This window comes from Salvelinus namaycush, chromosome 14, assembly GCF_016432855.1.
Source record: "Salvelinus namaycush isolate Seneca chromosome 14, SaNama_1.0, whole genome shotgun sequence".
NCBI lineage: Eukaryota > Metazoa > Chordata > Actinopteri > Salmoniformes > Salmonidae > Salvelinus > Salvelinus namaycush.
The window spans coordinates 34,472,254-34,493,799 of NC_052320.1; the positions used below are offsets into that span (position 1 = coordinate 34,472,254).

The following is a 21,546-nucleotide window of genomic DNA, read 5'->3' on the forward strand; positions in this document are numbered from 1 at the left end:
GTCTGTAGAGAGAGGGTGGCAGGGGAGGAAGAGGATGTGCTTCCTTTATAAAGCAGGGGGATCCCATATAGGTGTGTGGGAGTTGAACAGGAGTATGTAGTGTTAGAGGTGTGGTTGGCAGGGGGGGAGAATATGGTAATAGTGAACTTTTACAACCTGTGTAAGACACTAGAGTTGATGGCCCTTGGGAATGTAGAAGCTCAAGATAGGAGACGGGTAATGTGGTGTGGGGATGTTAGTGCTCATAGTACACTCTGGGGAGGATTACGGACTGATGTACATGGACAAGTGTTGGAGGAACTACTGGATGAGAAAGGGCTTGTGAGTCTTAATGCCGGCCGGGGAATCAGGATTGACCCAGTAACTGGAAAGGAATCTGCTCTGGATCTTACTTTGATCTCAAGTTCAATGGCAGGCAGATGTAGTTGAGAGGTTTTGGAGGAATCTACAGGGGGTACGGATCACTATCCTATCAGGTGTACTGTAGGATTGAGGGAGGAAGATTCAGTAGGAAATGGATTGCGGAGATGGATATTTGGGGAAAGCGGAGTGGGCTTAGTTTCAGGAGTTGAGTAAACAGGAGCTGCCTAAGGTTGATCTCAATTCGGATATAGAAAGAGTTAATGATGCAGTAAGAGGAGATGCAGTAGGGGCGACAAGGCAGGTGATTCCTACGGGTACAGGGGGGAGAAAGAGTAACGCAGTTCCCTGGTGGACTGAAGAGTGTAGAGAAGCAGTGAAGAGTAGCAACAGGGCTTTCAGAATGTTGAAATGGTCACATAATCACCAGCACCTGATTCAGTATAAACAAGCACAAGCAGTAGTAAGGAGGATTATTAGGACAGCTAAGAGGGAGTATTGGCACCGGTTCTGTGGATACATAGGCAGGACCACTCCTATGGGGGATGATTAAGAGGATGAGTGGGGTCAGATGGGATCGGGATCTCCCTGTGCTGTGGGGAGATATGGAGACGGCTGATATGTTATCCCTGGCATTTAAGGTGCATTGCTAAAATAATGTGACGGCGGCGTCGGAGGAGAACATCCTGCGGTCCTGGATCAGAGGGAGATGGTGGGGGGTGCATTGAATGCCCCTTTTCCGTTGGCTGGGATGAAGAGAGCATTAGCTAAAGCTGGGGTAACATCTCCTGGGAAGGATGAGGCGTGTTACATCATGATGGCTCATCTCAGCGACACTGCAGTGAAGAAAGTATTGGGCCTTTACAATAAGGTGTGGCAGGAAGAGAAACTGCCTGGGAGTTGGAAGCAGGCTGTAGTGGTGCCGATACGGAAACCAGGGAAAGAGTCCTTTTAAGCTATAGGCCGATAGCGTTGACATCTCATGTATTTGAACTTATGGAAAGGATGAAATGGGAAAGGCTGACTTACTTTCTGGAGTGTAGAAGACTAATGTCACCAGATCAAAGTGGGTTCAGGAAAGGCAGGATCCTGTACTGTGCCTTGAGTCAGTCATACGGAAGGTCCAGGCAATAAGGAGGTGGTGGTAGCCGTTGTCTTTGATGTAGAAAAGGCTTATGATGTGGAAGGAAGGCCTACTCATCAAGCTGGATAACATGGGGTTTGGAGGAAGGGTTTTTAACTGGATCATGTATTTTCTTTTTGGGCAATCAATACAAGTGAGGGTGGGGAGCTCTGTCAGAAAGCTATAAGGTAGATAATGGTACATTCCGGGAAGTGTCATTAGTCCTTTGTTGTTCTCTATTATGATTGATGATGCATTCTCCCAGGTGAGACCTGATATTGGGAGGTCATTAATTGCGGATGATGGGGCACTGTCGAAGAGAGGGAGAAATATTACCCATACAGTCAGAAGAGTTCAAGAAGTGATTAGTGAAGTAGAGCAGTGGTCCCTCAGGTAGGTCTTCAAGTTTTCAGTTGAGAAAACAGACTGTGTTTCTTTCTAGAAGGAAGGTTGGGGAGTAAAAATACTTGAAGTTGTATGGAAGGAATCTGGAGAGGGTGGGAGGGGTTTAGGTTCCTGGGGGTCTGGTTTGACACTCGAGTGACGTGGGCAGAGCATATTAACAGAGTACTTGTCAAAGGAAAGAAAATATTGAATGTGATCCATTGCTTGTCAGGAATGGAGTGGGGGCAGATAGAATGGTGTCAAATGCTATATATAGTGCTGTTAAAGTCATCACTGGATTATGGAAGTATGGCATATGGATCAGCAGCTCAGACATCTTTAAAAAAGCTAGATGTAATCCAGCTTCAAGCCCTAAGAATATGTCGTGGAGCACTCAAGACCTTTCCGGTGGCAGCGATGCAGGTAGAGTTGGGAGAGATGTTGTTTAAAGTTAAGAAGACAGCTATACATGACCTATACCCAATAGGACAAGGACATAAGGTTACACACGCTACAAAAAATGTACTCCTAGAACATTAACGAAATCTGAATACAATCTTTGGGTGGATAGGCAATGGCATGGCGAGAGAGATGGGGTTGTTTGGGAGGAAGTTGGGCCCCTCTGTGGTTCTTCCTACTATCCCACCTTGGTTTCTACCTCAGCCAGTGATTGATCTAGGGTTGATTGCGAGGGTAAGATATGGGAGGACAGGTGCAGGGAGGACAGGTGCAACTTTTAGTGTTCCTGAGTTTAAGGTGGCAGTGACAAAAAGAGCAACGGATAATTTATCTGTTTGCACAATGGAGTTGTTGGCCAGAGTGGGTGGAGGAGGAGTAGTCTTCTGCTCTGACTCCTGTGCAGCACTGATGAGCCTAGCTTAATACATCCTGTCTGCTATGAGATGCACATGATGAGGTTTTGCAGTACTTGTATAGGGTGAAACAGGTTGGGGGTATTTGTGATGTTCCTCTGGGTACCAGCTCCAGTGGGAGTAGAGGGGAATGAGGAGGTAGGTGGATGTTGTCACCAAGCAGGCTCTTAAACATCCTAATGTTGAGATGGAATTGTCAATCAGTAAAGCAGAAGCCACGCGGTTTAATAAGAACAGTGGTTAAAAACAAATGGCAAGAGTTGTAGAACAGGGAGAGGAAGGGAAGATGCCTGTTTAAGATCCAGGAAAAGGTGGTGGCAGGGAGGTCCTCAGGCCGAGAGAGAAGGGAGGGAAGTGTAATCACAAGGCTCAATAGTACATTGAAATTGGTGGGGAAACATCTGACTAGGAGGTGTGATCATTGTCAGGAGGAGATGGAGACAGTGGAACATGTTCTATTTTAGTGCCAGAAATACGGGAGGGAAAGGGAGTGATTGTTATTAGATTTGAGGGTGGCAGTAATTTGGGGTGGCAGGTAGCCTAGTGGTTAGAGTGTTGGGCCAGTAACCAAAAGGTTGCTAAATCGAATCCCCGAGCTGACAAGGTAAAAATCTGTCGTTCTGCCCCTAGACAAGGCAGTTAACCCACTGTTCCTAGGCCGTCATTGTAAATAAGAATTTGTTCTTAACAGACTTGCCTAGTTAAATAAAATAATTTAAAATAATGGGATTGAAGAGCCAGGATTCAGTGAACTGCTGGGGAAATCTTCAGGGGATATAGTAATTCCTTATGTATTTCGTTTCCTTAGATAGACGCGAATCTTGGGTAGGATTGAGACTTTAACTGTCTCTGGTCCACACTCCAGTCCAGTTGGTGGCGGTAATGCATCTTAAAATTGGTTGCCAACTGCCATATAAAATCCACAGAAGAAAATCTGAAGCCAAGAGATTTAGCAACGTTTTCATCTCACCTTCAACTTTTAGTTGGGGAAAGATAACGTTTTTCATCTGTGAATTAGCTAGCTAACTTTACTCAAGATGTGTCTTTGTTTAGAAATCGATAGCATACACTAGCTGGCCTTAGTAGCTGGTAGTAAATTGTGTGGCTATTTTCATATTTTTCCGGAGTTTAATAGTTAGTTGTCAGATAGGTAGTAGCCATTGATTATGCTAGCATGACGACAAAGAAATGCGGAGAAGACTGAGTGCTAGAATCCATTACTAGCTAATAAAAATCTAATCAAACTTTTTGTCACATGCACCGAATACAACAGGTGTAGACCTTACCGTGAAATGCTTACTTACAAGCCCTTAACCAACAGTGCAGTTCAAGAAAGAGTTAAGAAAATATTTACCAAATAAACTAAAGTAAAAAATAAAATAAAAAGTAACACAATAATATAAAAATAACGAGGCCATATAAAGGGGGTGCCGGTACCGAGTCAATGTACAGGTTAGTCGAGGCAATTTGTACATGTAGGTAGGGGTGAAGTGACGATGCGTAGATAATAAACAGAGAGTAGCAGCAGTGTACAAAACAAATGGGGGGGGGGTCAATGTAAATAGTCCAGTGGCCATTTGATGAATTATTCAGCAGTCTTATGGCTTGGGCATAGAGGCTGTTAAGGAGCCTTTTTGTCCTAGACTTGGCGCTCCGGTACCGCTTGCCGTGCAGTAGCAGAGAAAACAGCGACTGGAGTCTGACATTTTTTGGGGCTTTCCTCTGACACTGCCTAGTATATAGGTCTTGGATGGCGGGAAGCTTGGCCCCAGTGATGGGCCGCAATGTAGCGCCTTACGGTCAGATGCCGAGCAGTTGCCATACCAGGCAACCGGTCAGGATACTCTTGATGGTGCAGCTGTAGAACGTTTTGAGGATCTGGGGACCCATGCCAAATCTTTTCAGTCTCCTGAGGGGGAAAAGGTGTTGTAGTGCCCTTTTAACGACTGTCTTGGTGTGTTTGGACTATGATAGTTTTTTGGTGATTTGGACACCAAGGAACTTGAAACTCTCGACCCGCTCCACTACAGCCCCGTCGATGTTAATGGGCCTTTTCCTGTAGTCCACGATCATCTCCTTTTGTCTTTCTCACATTGAGGGAGAGGTTGTTGTCCTGGCACCACACCGCCAGGTCTCTGACCTCTTCCCTATAGGCTGTCTCGTCGGTGATCAGGCCTACCACTGTTGTGTCGTCAGTAAACTTAATGATGGTGTTGGAGTCGTGTTTGGTCATGCAGTTGTGGGTGAACAGGGAGTACAGGAGGGGACTAAGTACACACCCCTGAGGGGCCCCAGTGTTGAGGGTTGAGGTTCAGCGTGGAAGACGTGTTGTTGCCTACCCTTGCCACCTGGGGGCGGCCCGTCAGGAAGTCCAGGATCCAGTTGCAGAGGGAGGGGTTTAGTCCCAGGGTCCTTAGCTTAGTGATGGGGTTTGTGGGCACTATAGTGTTGAACGCTGAGCTGTAGTCAATGAACAGCATTCTCACATAGGTGTTCCTTTTGTCCAGGTGGGAAAGGGCAGTGTGGAGTGCGATTGAGATTACGTCATCTGTTGGGGCGGTATGCGAATTGGAGTGGGTCTAGGGTATCCGGGAGGATGCTGTTGATATGAGCCATGACCAGCCTTTCAAAGCACTTCATGGCTACCGATGTGAGTGCTACGGGGCAGTAATCATTTAGGCAGGTTACCTTTGCTTCCTTGAGCACAGGGACTATGGTGGTCTGCTTGAAACTTGTAGTTATTACAGACTCGGTCAGGGAGAGGTTGAAAATGTCAGTGAAGACACTTGCCAGTTGGTCCGTGCATGCTTTGAGTACATGTCCTGGTAATCTGTCTGCCCCACGGCTTTGTGAAATGTTGACCTGTTTTAAGGTCTTGCTCACGTTGGCTACCGAGAGCGTTATCACACAGTCGTCCATAACAGCTGGTGCTCTCATGCATGCTTCAGTGTTGCTTGCCTCAAAGCAAGCATAAAAGGCATTTAGCTCGTCTAGTAGGCTCGCATCACTGGGCAGCTCGCGTCTGGGTTTCTCTTTGTAGTCCGTAATAGTTTTCAAGCCCTGCAACATCCTTCGAGTGTCAGAGCCGGTGTAGTAGGGTTCAATTTTAATCCTGTATTCACACTTTGCTTGTTTGATGGTTCGTCTGAGGGCCTAGTGGGATTTCTTATAAGTGCTATGACGTTACTAGCGCGAGTCGCTATTTTTGTGTATATGGACCTGATCATTGCAAAATGCGTGGTCAGCAGTTGAGGAAGAAGACTTTGGTTATGGTTGTATTGATATCACAATGCATGTCTGTTTTGTTTTCGCCCCAACTTTTCTCCAGTGACAAACATTGGCAGTAGAATGGTCCGTACTAAAGAGCTCAGTGACTTTCAACGTGGTACCGTCATAGGATGCCACCTTTCCAACAAGTCAGTTCGTCAAATTTCTGCCATGCTAGAGCTGCCCAGGTCAACTGTAAGTGCTGTTATTGTGAAGTGGAAACGTCTAGGAGCAACAACAGCGCAGCCGCGAAGTGGTAGACCACACAAGCTCACAGAATGGGACCGCCAAGTGCTGAAGCATGTAGCATGTACAAATCGTCCGTCCTCTGTTGCAACACTCACAACTGAGTTCCAAACAGCCTCTGGAAGCAAGGTCAGCACAAGAACTGTTCGTCGGGAGCTTCATGAAATGGGTTTCCATGGCCGAGCAGCCGCACACACGCCTAAGATCACCAAGTCAGGCCTTCAAGCAGTCACTGTTGCGGACGATATCAAGGAAAAAATAGTAAGTCCTCCTGACCTGCATTAGGTTGTTGAACATTGTTCGGTTAATCAAGGGAAGGGGTTTGTGATGTGACTATATAGAATTGTGGTTAATGTGAATAGAGAATGTAACAACATGTTATTAGTCACTTGTAAATCAAGGGTGTTTATGCAGTGCTAGAACAAAACATCAGGAGAAACGTTAAGATAAACCTGATCCCTGTATTGTCATTTCTATAGAAACTTGACTTACCTAAAGTCAAAGGTCAACTGCTCATTTTCGGAGCCACCAACTGGGATCTCATCGGAAGGAAAGAGGTGCCAAAAGCACAAGGTATAACCCTGCCCAGTCCTGTACGTTGCTGTATGCAATACTCCACTCAGTTGTCCCTTAATAGCACTTGTCACCAACTTTGAAAGTAGTTTTTCCTGTCTTTCTACTGACAATCTTGAAGCAATCCTCATAATTGACTGTAGTATTGAACTGTTCCTGTTTCTTATCAAATCAAACGTTAAAGTGCATTTAAAAATGCAACCGACTTTACGTTAAAATTGTGCTGTGTGTGTGGTCTCTCAGTGGCCTTCAGGAACCTAGGCCAGAACTTGTGGGGTCCTCACCGCTATGGCAGCTTGAGTGATGTGCAGGTCAGCAGTGTGGTGTCTGGGCCCTGTGCTGCCCACAGCCTCCTAATCACCACTGAGGGCAAGCTCTGGAGCTGGGGTAGGAATGCTATACTGTAATAGCTCATAGTTTATACTTGCATATACACTACCGTTCAAAAGTTTGGGGTCACTTAGAAATGACCTTGTTTATGAAAGAAAAGCAAAAAAAAATTGTCCATTAAAATAACATCAAATTGATCAGAAATACAGTGTAGACATTGTTAATGTTGTAAATTACTATTACTATAAAAATTACTATAACATTACTGATTTTTAACGGAAGATCTACATCGGGCGTACAGAGGCCAATTATCAGCAACCATCACTCCTGTGTTCCAATGGCACGTTGTGTGAGCTAATCCAAGTTGATCAGTTTAAAAGGCTAATGGATCATTAGAAAACCCTTTTGCAATTATGTTAGCACAGCTGAAAACTGTTGTGCTGATTTTAAAGAAGCAATAAAACTGTCCTTTAGACTAGTTGAGTATCTGGAGCATCAGCATTTGTGTGTTCGATTACAGGCTCAAAATGAGCCTACTTGTTTGGTTCCTCTGTCCAGTGCCTATGTAGATATTCCATAAAAATCTGCCGTTTCCAGCTACAATAGTCATTTACAACATTAACAATGTCTACACTGTATTTATGATCAATTTGATGTTATTTTAATGGACAAAAAATTTGCTTTTCTTTAAAAAACAAGGACATTTCTAAGTGACCCCAAACTTTGAACGGTACTGTATATGTCTCATAGATCTAATCATTCTAGCTTGAGTCCAGAAGAAATTGTCAATATTGGCTTCTTTCTCCCTTTGTCAGGTCGAAATGAAAAGGGTCAGCTGGGTCACGGGGACACCAAGCGCCTGGAGGCCCCAAAGCTGATTGAGGCCCTCGCAGACGAAGTGGTGGTGGCTGCAGCCTGTGGACGCAACCACACCCTGGCATTGACAGAGGGTGGCACCGCCTACTCGTTTGGAGAGAACAAACTGGGCCAGCTGGGCCAAGGCAACCAAACAGATGCAGTCCTCAGTCCAGCCCTGGTAAGCAACATAAACCTTGAAAAAGAAAGGAGAGCCGCACGCTCTAGGAGCTCAGATCCCATAATTTAATTACCTAATAACCAACGTTTCGACAGACAAGCTGCCTTCATCAGGGTATAATGACAAACACTGCGGTAACTAGTTTATATAGTGTCAAAGGACACACACAAGTGTCTGTAATCATGGCCGGGTGTGGCTTGATATCGTTGGTTAATTTACAGATATAAATAGAACATATAAAAAAACATAAATGGATAGCATGCGATCATAGATACAATTTGGCTACATAGGCCTACAAAGATTTACAATGAATAGCAAAATCATAATGGCTTCAGATCAACGTCTACGTTGAGACCGAAGGGAGAAAGGGTCTTTAAATCAAAGATCCAGGCAGCCTCTCGTTTTAACAATAAATTGTCGAGGTCACCCCCTCTCGTAGGGAGGGTGACGTGTTCGATGCCGATATAAAGTAGGGACGAAATCGAGTGGTTCGCTTCCAAAAAGTGGGCCGCAACTGGGTACGTCGAATTTTTGCACCTAATGGTGCTACGATGCTTTGTAGTTTTAATTCACACATCGTTTTACCCACATACTTTTTACCACAAGGACAAGTTATAAGATAAATAAATGTCTAGTGGAGCACGTAATCACACCTTTGATTTGTTTCCCTGTTTGGGGGTGTTTGAAGGATCTACATTTGTAAGTGCCATTGCATTGAGCGCAGCCATTACACTTGTAGTTTCCATCTGGTAGAGGCACAAATAGACGTTGGGCAGAGATATTTTGTGATGGTAAATCAGAGTTTAGCAATTGATCTCTGAGATTTCTTCCCCGCGAGAATACGACCAAGGGAGGGTCCAAAAACACATGACTGATACTGTCATCGGATCTTAGAATGTGCCAATGTTTGAACGATTCCCTTAATTTGTTCAGAGCACTTTGAATAGTGGGTAGTAAGAACACAAGAATGCTTATTTTTGGGAGACTGTCCTTGAAAGAGATCATGTCTCGATTTATTTAGGATTTTCTCAATGGCAGTATTAATATGACCGTTTTTGTACCCCCTCTCCTTTTTCTCTTTGCGTCTCAGCCATATTTCGGTCAATCTGATTGTTTTTTGCAAATTCTTTTGATTTGACAGAATTGGCTGTAGGGAAACTGTTTTTCAAGGGAAGCAGGTGACAACTATCAGCCCTCAACAAACTGTTACGATCAGTAGGTTACCTGTAAAGATCAGTGTATAGAACATTATCCTAACACAAAATCAGAAGATCAAGGAAACTGATTTGACGTGTGTCAGATTGCATAATAAATCTCAGGTGCTCAGAACGAGAGTTAAGAAAATCCTGGAGCTGTTTTGCATCACCCCTCCATAGAACAAAAATATCATCAATGTACCGTTTCCAAATAATTATGTTAGGCAAGAAAACATTTTTGAGAGGGTTGAAAATAGACTGTTTCTCCATGTAACCCACATACAAATTAGCATAGTTAGGAGCCATAGGGGATCCCATAGCAGTACCCTTCGTCTGAATAAAGTAATCATTTAGAAACATGAAATAGTTGTGTGTGAGTACTATTTCAGCCAATTTTATAATGCATGCACTGGAAGCAACATCAACCTCCCTATTCATCTGCCTCATTATTGTGGCTGATTTATTATAGGTTTAATATGGCCACATCCTGAGCCTGTGCTTATCAAAGCTTCTCCTATCCCCTCTCAGATCCAGTACAATGGGCAGCCCTTGGTCAAGGTGGCGTGTGGGGCAGAGTTCAGCATGGTGGTGGACTGCAAAGGAATCCTCTACTCGTTCGGGTGCCCAGAGTATGGCCAGCTAGGTATGTCCACAACTAACGAGCAGGACAGATTTAAACTTCTAAAAAAAGTTTCTCTAATGACACATTTTAAAGAGTCACAATGACCCCTTCAAAAATCATTCTAGATCAAACACTGGCATTGCACTTATTTTTGTCTTGTGTTTTGGGTCACAGGACACAACTCTGATGGCAAGTTCATTGCCCGCGCTCAGCGCATCGAGTTTGACTGTGAGACCATTGCACGCCGTGTGGGCATCTTCATTGAGAAGAGTAAGGACGGCCAGGTGACGCCTGTACCTAACGTGGTGGTCCGAGACGTCGCCTGCGGAGGCAATCACACGGTGAGGAGGGAAGACCAGGACCTGTATTCAGTCTTGGATAAGGAATGCTGACCTAGGATCAGTTTGGCATTTTAGATCATAATGAATAAAATGACATGTACATGGAGAACCTGATCCTAGATCAGCAGACCAACTCTGAGGCGCTTTTATGAATATGGGCTCTGATACCTACTGCCACAAATACCCCTTGAGCCAGAAATGTGCATTTTAGAAACAGAAATCAAAGAATGATATAGAACTTTTGCATCTCACAATAGTGTTGGTATATATTAGTGATGTCCCCATCCCCCAACCTTTGCATAATCACTGAATGAAGAACATACATTTGAGTCATTCAACAGACGCTCTTATCCAGATCAAGCTACAGTGTTCCCTTCATGTTTAATGAATGAACCTGCAGATGGAGACCTCTTTATTCTGGTCCTTAAATCTGGACACTAATAGAGAGCTGAGCGGGTCTGGTAACATTTGGCACCAGCCTGTGTTTAAAGGGATAGTCCACTCTAAGTATGAGTTTTCACTTATATTGGCTGTAGTTGATTTGCAAAGTTAGGTTTTTTTCTTCTCACTTTTTTGTTAGTGTGAGGTATGTATACTGTGTGTGTCCAGCTGATATTGGACTCCCAGAAGCGGGTGTTTTCCTGGGGCTTTGGTGGTTATGGACGGCTGGGTCACACGGAGCAGAAGGACGAGATGGTGCCCAGACTGGTGAAGCTCTTTGACTTCCCCAGGCGCGGGGCATCCCAAATCTACACTGGCTATCAGTGCTCCTTCGCTGTAAATGAGATGGGTATGGGACACAATGCTTAACCCCTTGAATGTCGCACTGATGAGTAAATCTTTTTAGAATTATTTTATTTATCACCCCTATTATCAATTTATACCACTATAAACCAAGAATACTACTGTTACTTCCCCAAGTCTGTTGCTCTACCTGATATACACTGTATACAAAACATGTCTCTTTCCATGACTGACTGACCAGGTGAAAGCACACCCTTATTGAGGTCACCTGTTAAATCCACTTCAATCAGTGTAGATGATGAGGTCTGGTTAAAGAAGGATTTTTAAGCCTTGAGACAATTGAGACAAGGACTGTGTGTATGTGCAAGACAAAATATTTAAGTGCCTTTGAACAGGTTATGGTAATAGGTGCCAGGCGCAACGGTTTGAGTGTGTCAAGAACTGCAATGCTGATGGGTTTTTCACGCTCAACAGTTTCCCATGTGTATCAAGAATGGTCCACCACCCAAAGGACATCCAGCCAACTTGACACAACTGTGGGAAACTTTGCAGTCAATATTGGCCAGCAGCCCTGTGGAACTCTTTCGACATCTTGTAGTCCATGCCCAGACGAACTGAGGCTGTTCTGAGGGCAAAAGGTGGTGCAAGTCAATATTAGGAAGGTGTTCTTAATGTTTTGTTGTGTATGTTGTAGTGATTTCAGGGCGTATCCCAACTGTGAACCTAGCGTCTGTCAGTCTAAACATTACGCCAAGAGTTGGACAAATTTTGCTAGTGTTTTTTGATAAGGAAGCTACAATATTAACATTTTGTGTGCAGGAGGGCTGTTTTTCTGGGGGGTCACCAATACCTCGCGGGAGTCTACCATGTACCCCAAGTCCGTGCAGGACCTGTGTGGCTGGAAGGTCCGCAGTCTGGCGTGCGGGAAAAGCAGTATAGTTATCGCTGCAGACGACAGCACCATCAGCTGGGGACCCTCCCCCACCTTTGGAGAACTGGTAAGTTTTTAATAATAATTAATTGGTGTATGTATAAAGTACATTTCTCAAAACCAAAGTGCTATACAATTATACACTGAACAAAAATATAAACGGAACATGTAAAGTCTTTTCTCTCAAATTTTGTGCATAAATTTGTTTACATCCCTGTTAGTGAGCATTTGTTGTTTGACAAGATAATCCATCCACCTGACAGGTGTGGCATATCAAGAAGCTGATTAATTATGATAATTATACAACTGCACCTTGTGCTGGGGACAGTAAAAGGCCACTTCAAAATGTGCAGTTTATAGTCACACAACACCATGCCACAGATACCTCAAGTTTTGAGGGAGCGTGCAATTGGCATGCTGACTGCAGGAATGTCTACCAGAGCTGTTGCCAGATAATTGAATGTTAATTTCTCTACCGTAAGCTGCCTCTGTCGTTTTAGAGAATTTGGCAGTATGTCCAATTGGCCACGCAACCACAGACCACGTGTAACCACGCCAGCCCAGGACCTCCACATCCGGCTTCTTCACCTGCGGGAGGATCTGAGGGGGGCGGGGCTGAGGAGTATTTCTGTCTGTAATATAGCCTTTTTGTAAGGAAAAACGCATTCTGGTTGGCTGGGCCTGGCTGCCAAGTGGTTAGGCCTATGCCCTCCAAGGCCCACCCATGGCTTCACCCCTGCCCAGTCATGTGAAATCCATAGATTAGGGCTTAATGAATTTATTTCAATTGACTGATTTCCTTATATGAACTGTAACTCTCAAATCTTTGAAAATGTTGCGTTTTATATTTGTGTTCAGTATAGAAATGTACTTGTGTGCTCAAGAGACTGCTGAATTGGCACACCTGTTCCGGCTTCACCTCTTATGACATGGGTTTTGTGTTTGTTACAGGGATACGGAGACAACAAGGCCAAGTCCTCCACTACTGCTCAGGAGGTGAAGACCCTGGATGGAGTTTACACTGAACAGGTGTGGAGCAGCAACAGAAAATGAAAATAGTGATGAATTTGAATTCCCACTTATGTAATCTGTAGATGGGAACTGCATTTAGGTGCATCTCTTTGGGCTGAAACATTTGGGTGTTTGTGGTTTTAGGTGGTGATGGGATACGCACACTGCCTGGTCATCGCCAGACAGGATACTCCACAGGAACAAGAGAAGCTCAAGAAGCTGCCAGAGTACAACCCAGGCCCCCTCTGATGTGGCACCATCCAGCAACCTTACCATTTGTCAACAGATTTTCTCCAGAATGCACCTCCCCTTTAGGTCACCTTTGTAAGGCTTGATGGATGGCTGGGGAGGGTGGGCTCTTATGAATATGTATGCAAACACTTCAAAAAACAAGTCAGTTCTTTTTGTGTTTGTTCCCAAAGACCAATTACATTTTCTTTGTTCATGAAGTCCATGGCAGTATTACTCTTTGTCAGGTCGATCTGTATGCATTGTCAGAACACAATCGGGATCTGAGACATTGTGCCATCAAGTTGATGCTCTCCGGCCATTGACTTATGTTACATTCTTTGGTTAATCTCTTCACTTGTATGATTAAATGTTGGTGTTGAGGATGCGCAACTGTCCCTCAGGCCAGTATCTGCTTGTCATTCCAGACTTTTTTCACCTCAGTGACTCCTTTTAGCCTGGGAATCCAGGTGTGGGCACTGCAATCTTGGCAATGAAAACCAGCATGAATGTGGTTTTGCGACTCTTTTAGTGCAAATGGTTAACAGAGTGTGGTTATCCTAGTTTTAAATCAAGACTGGTTGTTTTTCTTAATTTGTTTTGGTGTCTGGGTCAGAAGGCCTGCATGTTTTTTACATTTCAAATGTGGAAATGGTAAAGGTTAATTAAATTGGTTGATTTTGTTCAGTCTGTTCTGACATTGCCTGCCCTCCTGCCTTCCCCCCGCTTCAAGAGGGGTTAAAAGCTAATGTAGGCCAGTAAATCTTGTCATCACTGCTGTCAACAGCCTGGTTTTGACCACTGTATGTAGCAGTTAGTATGCATCCATCTGCTGACCAATCATCCACCGTATTTTGGATGAGCTAGGAGTAGATGACTGGGATCGTACAGATGGGCAAGTTTCTTGTACATACCGATGATGTGCACTCCATGGCTTGATTTCGGGTCACACTTCTAGCACCAATCTGATTTAACTAATTCTGACAGGCAAATTTCCCCATTTACAAATGAGCATATCACACCGTACACAGGTTCTGAGCTGCCAAATACTTGAGATTCATGATTTACAGATGGTTATGCTGGATTAACATTGTGGAAGGTTGACTGTTTTGTCTGCATTTTGGGAGTTATGGCTAGCTGAATCTAGTGCCTTCAGAAAGTATTCATACCTGTTCACACAGTTGTTTCAGCCTGAATGTAAAATGTATTACATTGTTTTTTACACTTGTGTACAAACACCCCATAATGTCAGAATTGTTTAAATTTGTACAAATTAAATAAAAATGAGAAGCTTAAATGTCTTGATTCATAAGAATTCCACCCCTTTTGTTATGGGAATCCTAAATAAGTTTAGGAGTAAAAATGTGCTTAAGTCACAAGTTATGTATAACATGATTCTTTAATGACTGCCTCATCTCTGTACCGCATACATACAATTATCTAAGGTCACTCAGTTGAGCAATGAATTTCAATTAAAGACCAGGGAGGTTTTCCAATGCCTCGTAAAGGGCACCTATTGGTAGATGGATAAATGACAAAATCTGACATTGAATATCCCTTTGAGCATGGATAAGTTAATGACACTGAATGCTGTATCAATACACCAGTCACTACAAAGATACAGGCGTCCTTCCTAACTCAGTCGCCGGAGAGGAAGGAAACCGTAGATTTCCCCATGAGGCCAATGGTGATTTTAAAGCTGTTTAATGGCTGTGATAGGAGATAATGGAGGATGGATCAACAACATTGTTACTTACAATACTAACCTAGTTGACAGGGTGAAAAGGAAGCCTGTACAGAATATTCCAAAACATGCATCCTGTTTGCATCAAGGCACTAAATACAAAGTGTTGTTTGTGGCAAATCCAAAACAGCACTTTACCGAGTACCACTCTCCATATTTTCAAGCATAGTGGTGGCTGCATCATGTTATGGGTATGCTTGTAGTCATTAAGTACTGGAGTTTTTCAGGATAAAAAATATGAAACATAGGAGCTAAGCACAAGAAGAAACCTGGTTGTCTGCTTTCTGGAAGTTGAACTCACCTTTCAGCAGGACAAAAGCCTAAAACAAGGCTAAATCTACACAAGTAATTTACCAAGAAAACAGTGCTGTTCGAGTGGCCGAGTTATTGACTTAAATCTGCTTGAAAATCTATGGCAAGACCTAAAAATGGTTGTCTAGCAATTCTCTGCTAATTTGACAGAGCTGGATGAATTTTAAAAATGGGCAAATGTCACAACCCAGGTGTGGAAAGCTCTTAGACTTAGCCAGAAAAACTTCTACAAAGTTTTGACTCAGGGGTGTGAATACTTATGTAAATGAGCTATTTCTGTATTTCTTTCTCAATAAATTTGCAAAGATGTCTAAAAACCTGTTTTCACTTAGTCCTTATGGTGTAATGTGTGTATATGGGTGAGAGAAAAAGTATATTTAATCTATTTTGAATTCAGGATGTAACAAAATGTGGAATAAGTCCAGGGGTCTGAATAGTTTCTCTAGGCACTGTACTGCATTGTCACAAGGTTGAGTGATCGTCACCCACAGTGTGTATTCAGGAGTGCACACCGCAGCAAAACGTTTTGCAATGAAAATGTGTTTCTTGTTGGACAAATTCAGCTAGGTCCCTCCCTGTTTTAGACCTTTTGCTTCCTAGTAAATATACCCGTTCCATGTCTCGTCACCATAGAGAAAAAATAAAAAACAGGAGTACTCTAAGAATTTATTGAATGTACAAAATCCAGCAGACAAAGTTTAATCCTCATCCTCTTCCTCCTCCTCATCCTGGTTGATCTGGAAGTAACGCAGCTCGTAGCTCTCCTTGGTGTTGGCCACAACACGCAGCCAGTCGCGAAGGTTGTTCTTCTTCAAGTACTTCTTGGTCAGATATTTCAGATATCTGCAGACAGGAGACAGATGGCATTCAGATGTGAGAGGTTGGGCTTTTTCCCCAATGCAATACACATACTAACTTAGTAAAGAAAAAAATATATACACACAGTACCAGACAAAAGTATGGACACCTACTCATCCCAGGGGTTTTTATTTTTAAAATATTTTCTACATTGTAGAATTATAGTAAAGACATCAAAACTATGAAATAACACATATGGAATAATGTAGTAACCAATTGTTTTTTAAACAAAGCAAAATGTATTTTATATTTGAGATTCTTCAAAGTAGCCACCCTTTGCCTTGATGACAGCTTTGCACACTCTTGGCATTCTCTCAACCAGCTTCATGAGGTCATGTTAAAAGTTAATTTGTAGAATTTCTTTCCTTCTTAATGCGTTTGAGCCAATCAGTTGTGTTGTGACAAGGTAGGGGGAGTATACAGAAGATGGCCCTATTTGGTAAAAGACCAAGTCCATATTATGGCAAGAACAGCTCAAATAAGCAAAGAAAAACGACAGTCCTTCATTACTTTAAGACATGAAGGTCAGTCAATCTGGAAGATATCTTCAAGTGCAGTCGCAAAAACCATCAAGCGCTATGATGAAAATGAAACTGGCTTTCATGAGGACCGCCACAGGAAAGGAAGACCCAGAGTTACCTCTGCTGCAGAGGATAAGTTCATTAGCGTTACCAGCCTCAGACTGCAGCCCAACTAAATGCTTCACAGAGTTCAAGTAACAGACACGTCAACATCAACTGTTCCGAGGAGACTCCGTGAATCAGGTCTTCATGGTGGAATTGCTGCAAAAAAAACACTACTAAAGGACACCAATAAGAAGAAGAGACTTGCTTGGGCCAAGAAACAAAAAGCAATGAACATTAGACCGGTGGAAATCTGTCCTTTGGTCTGATAAGTCCAAATTTGAGATTTTTGGTTCCAACAGCCGTGTCTTTATGAGACACAGAGTAGGTGAACGGATGATCTCTGCATGTGTGGTTCCCACTGTGAAACATGGAGGTGGTATTATTGTGTGGGGGTGCTTTGCTGGGAACACTGTATGTGATTTATTTAGAATTCAAGGCACACTTAACCAGCATGGCTACCACAGCATTCTGCAGCGATACGCCATCCCATCTGGTTTGCACTTAGTGGGACTATCATTTGTTTTTCAACAGTACAATGACCCAACACACCTCCAGGCTGTGTAGGGCTATTTGACCAAGAAGGAGAGTGATGGAGTGCTGCGTCAGATGACCTGGCCTCCACAAATCACCCAACCTCAACCCAATTGAGATGGTTTGGGATGAGTTAGACCGTAGAGTTCAGGAAAAGCAGCCAACAAGTGCTCAGCATATGTGGGAACTCCTTCAAGACTTTTGGAAAAGCATTCCAGGTGAAGCTGGTTGAAAGATTGCCAAGAATGTACAAAGCTGTCATCAAGGCAAAGGGTGGTTACTTTGAAGAATCTAAAATATATTTTGATTTGTTTAACACTTTTTTGGTTACTACATGATTCCATGTGTTATTTAATAGTTTTGATGTCTTCACTATTATTCAAAAAATAATAATAATAATTTTTAAAAAAAACTCTTGAATGAGTAGGTGTCCAAACTTTTGACTGGTACTGTATGTATGTATGTATAAAAAGAAAGGTTATGAAATACACCATCTTGGAAACAGGTGCTGCGCAAGTGAAATTCCCAGTTTGGAAGGATTTTGGAGTCATTGTGGACAAGGACAACAACCCGGTAGATGGATGCAAAAAGTGCAAGAAGGTATTTGTTTACGATAAACTATATAAGCCTATTATCAAATTAGTATAACGTTAAATCAGTCTTTCATTCATTTAGACCAGTGGTCACCAACCAGTCGATCGCGATAGGTGCACTTGACTCAAAAGTCAGGCGCTCCAGGTAAGCAAAGTGTTCCCATGAGACAAACTCCACCTACCCGGTGGACCGGCAAATCTGTAACTAAATCGAGTGCACCTACTGCGCTGCCCAATCGGATAGCTCAAATCACCGTGGCTACAGAGCTTCCATGAGCCTGGCCACAACCAAGTCGAATAGGCTACTAGCCTATGTAAGATTTAATAACTTTTAAAACCATGACTACAGACTGTCAACGAATACAGCAAAGAGCTGCTGTTTTTATGAGTGAGTTCATGTTTAAGTTTATATTCAGCACCGTCACTGTTTTTATTAAACTATTACCTATTACAAAACGCGCTTCTCCGTACTTCCGCTCGGGCTGCAGCTGCAATGAATGAGTAGCCAAGTATTGATAGCCCTGCATTTTATTATTATTAGCAGCTCATCGTGCCAATTTTAATATTAAGGAATATTTAACTTTCTCTGGTCATAGGAACAACATCAATTTGTGCATGAGGTAGAAGACGGTGTCCCCTCTGGTCAATCTCACCGAAGGAAAGGAAGGAGAGAGCAGGGACCGTGAGAGCCAGATGGGAAAAATCGTTTTGAATGGTCATCCAACTCGGAATTCCAAATCGGAAACTCGGGCATCTTTCTAGAGCTCCGACTTTTCCACCTGAAGATCACTGACGTGGTGATTTGACGTCGTTGACCATCAGATGCAGGTACCATCAGTCCAGTAAAATAAAAAAGACAATTATTTCAATTCATGCTCCACAGTGCCTCACAAGTGCTGAAACAACTGATCTATTTTGTTATCAAAGCTTGAGTTTTGAAATATAATATGGTCTGATTAACAACATTGGCAGGCCAATCATATAGCCAATATGCTCTGATAATGCATTAGGCCTACTGCCCAAACCTCATTCCTACAAAACTGTTTGTATGAGGTTAAAATTTTAAAATCTGAGCAGTAGATCCTAGATTGCTTTTTGACTGCGAAAGTGATATTGACTTTGGTTGGTGACCACTGATTTAGGCCATATCAAGTTTAAACCGGTGTGGCTGGTAAATGTTTGAGTATAGCCTACTAAAATGCCTTTTTGCAGCCTAGATTCTGCGATTTGTTTATTTCAATTAAACCATTTGATTATCTAAACAATATTGAATGTAAAGCTGTCAGCTATAGTCTTTCATTCGGTAAGAAGGCTAATTAGAAGGCCATTTTCCCCCAGAGTGATTTCAGTTGTCAATGTGCCGCATTTCATTGTGAAAATAAAATTGTCGTTCATGGCATTGTTTCCTTTTATCCAAATGTTGAATAGACATGCAGACCAATTCATGCAGGGAATGGAATAATAGCCTAGGCTACTACTCTGGAGTCATACAAATTATACAATAAATTGATTCCCGAGCTCCACCTGTTCAGATTTTCACCGCAACCCAACCCACCTGAATATAATTGTTCCGAGGGCTGATCCGTGACCTGGTGAAAATCTGAACAGGTGGAGCTCGGGAATTTATGTGACCCGCGTTGGGTGAGTGTGGCTCCAAACAACACCCGTGCAGGACTCTAAACGTGCAGTTAGGGGAGTCATCGGCAGGGGTGGGTAAACTGAACAGGGAAGTCTGAGAGGAAACTTTCACTGAGTATACAAAACAATAAGAACACCTGCTCTTGATGTCACTTGTTAAATCCACTAAAATCGAATTAACATTTTCAGTGTAGATGAAGGGGAGGAAACGGGTTCAAGAAGGATTTTTAAGCCTGGAGACAAAAAAAACTCAATATTAGGAAGGTGTTAATGTTTGGTATACTCAGTGTATATTAATGCACATGATGTTACTGGTGCATGTCAGAAGCAGCAGATAAACAACCCCCGTATGTTATGCCTTATAAGTGGAATTATTAATTGTTTTATTCTACATAGCCAAAAGTCAACATTGGCATCAACCTAGACAAAGATTACAGATATATGTATTTATTATTGATCCCCATTAGACTCTTCCTGGGGTCCAGCAAAATTAAGTCATTTATCCATTGTAAGCAGTGTGAAAGTGTAAGTAATGAATTTATGAGTAATTATTTTGTCATGATGTAAGCATTTAGGAAAGTTTTTGTAGCATAAACATGAAAACAAAACTTCTTGGGTGAAAGAAACATTTTATAAATCGTGTTTTTTTTATAATAAGAATGAATATGCAAATTCTGTTTGCATTGCAATATTCATTACTCCAGTGCTGAGTTGCCAGTGCAGTTACCGTACCTTTTGGAGAAGGGGACCTCAGAGGACACAGTGATCTTGCTCTTGCTCCTCTCAATAGACACCACACCGCCACCCAGATTGCCAGCTTTCCCGTTCACCTTGATGCGCTCCTGAAGGAACTGCTCCTATAACCATTAAGACATACTGTGTAAGCATATACTTCTAATTTCCCAAAAACAAAAGATTGACAGCTGCCCAACATGACTACTGTAGTGCAGGGTTTCCCAAAGTCAGTCCTGGGTTTCCCAAAGTCAGTCCTTTTTACTAAATCAAGTGGTAGGGGTGCCACTGCCAGGGACAGGCTGAAACACAATTCAAGATTGTGGCTAAAGTAAAGGGGACTCGAATAAGGGTGTTTGTGAAACTTTTTTTTAAATATTCATTTTCACTGCAACCAGGCACAGGTATAAAACGACTTACAAAGTTGGCAGCATCCATGATGCCATCTTCAACAGGGTGGGTGCAGTCCAGAGTGAACTTCAGGACCTGCTTCTTCTTCTTGCCACCCTTGGAGCCTTTGTTGCTTTTGTTGCTCTGTTTCTTCTGCAAATCAGATTAACAGACAAATAAAATGAGACCGTCCACCAACGCTTCTCCGATTAGCTACTTGTCTAGGTCATTAGCTAGCTATCGCTCTAAAAGGCCATCCTGCTAGTTCTAGTAACCAAGTTAGGTAGCTGTCTAGAATCTAACTAGCTAGGCTTCTAGTTCAAACATACGCGCTACAACCGCTCAGACATCAACTAAATTAGCGATCTGTCTATCGTCAGTTAATTCCCAATTCAGCGGAAGCTTTAGTCAGTTAGCTAACCAGGCCTATACTTTTATCACTTAACTACTGCTGACTATAAAACGAACTGGAAAACGTTAAGCTAGTTTTCTGTAGCTAGCTACAACGTGGTGGATCTCTACGCTAGCTAAATTAGCAGGCCTCGTGAATAACAAAACCCAATGCAGTATTAACGAAGACATAAGCCCCCCCTCCGAATATGCCCCTATTCATACGAATATGACACAAATTAAGTACAGTCGTTTGAAGTGTGAAACATGTATATATTTGTAAACTTGTTCACACGCGATTGTACCCACCACAGGAGCCATGGCGAAGAATTTAGCAGAAAGGAAGAACTAGGTTTGCGCGTGCGTTACATTTCGGCCTGTTAAATCAATCGCTGATTGAGTCGATAGAATCACTGAATCAGAGTTCGATTACTATTGTTTTCAACAAACATTATTTTATTTAAATTC

General features: G+C 42.8%; 2 protein-coding genes across 2 annotated transcripts; one reads left to right on the forward strand and one right to left on the reverse strand.

Moving 5' to 3' along the window:
- The first annotated feature begins 2,247 nt into the window (after positions 1-2,247).
- Positions 2,248-12,104, forward strand: LOC120058716 (protein RCC2 homolog). Its single transcript, XM_039007460.1, has 9 exons — positions 2,248-2,290; positions 6,440-6,513; positions 6,732-6,825; positions 7,069-7,212; positions 7,971-8,191; positions 9,916-10,030; positions 10,184-10,350; positions 10,960-11,140; positions 11,914-12,104. The coding sequence occupies exons 1-9, from the start codon at positions 2,248-2,250 to the stop codon at positions 12,102-12,104; spliced, it is 1,230 nt and encodes a 409-aa protein (XP_038863388.1).
- Positions 12,105-15,972: 3,868 nt separating this feature from the next.
- On the reverse strand, positions 15,973-21,485 carry LOC120059430 (60S ribosomal protein L22-like). The gene is made up of 4 exons (XM_039008474.1): positions 21,388-21,485; positions 20,719-20,841; positions 20,299-20,423; positions 15,973-16,163 (listed from the first exon to the last, which is right to left on the reverse strand). Exons 1-4 carry the CDS (start codon positions 21,397-21,399, stop codon positions 16,019-16,021), a joined length of 405 nt encoding a protein of 134 aa, XP_038864402.1. The 5' UTR covers positions 21,400-21,485; the 3' UTR covers positions 15,973-16,018.
- Between the last annotated feature and the right edge of the window lie 61 nt (positions 21,486-21,546).

Coding starts and splice junctions, on each gene's coding strand:
- LOC120059430 (XM_039008474.1), bottom strand. Junction 20,424..20,718: donor TCATGGATGCTGCCAACTTT/GTAAGTCGTTTT, acceptor TAATGGTTATAG/GAGCAGTTCCTTCAGGAGCG. Junction 16,164..20,298: donor GAGGTCCCCTTCTCCAAAAG/GTACGGTAACTG, acceptor TCCTGTCTGCAG/ATATCTGAAATATCTGACCA.
- LOC120058716 (XM_039007460.1), top strand. CDS start 2,248: ATGTCGTGGAGCACTCAAGACCTTTCCGGTGGCAGCGATGCAG. Junction 6,826..7,068: donor AGAGGTGCCAAAAGCACAAG/GTATAACCCTGC, acceptor GTGGTCTCTCAG/TGGCCTTCAGGAACCTAGGC. Junction 8,192..9,915: donor CAGTCCTCAGTCCAGCCCTG/GTAAGCAACATA, acceptor ATCCCCTCTCAG/ATCCAGTACAATGGGCAGCC.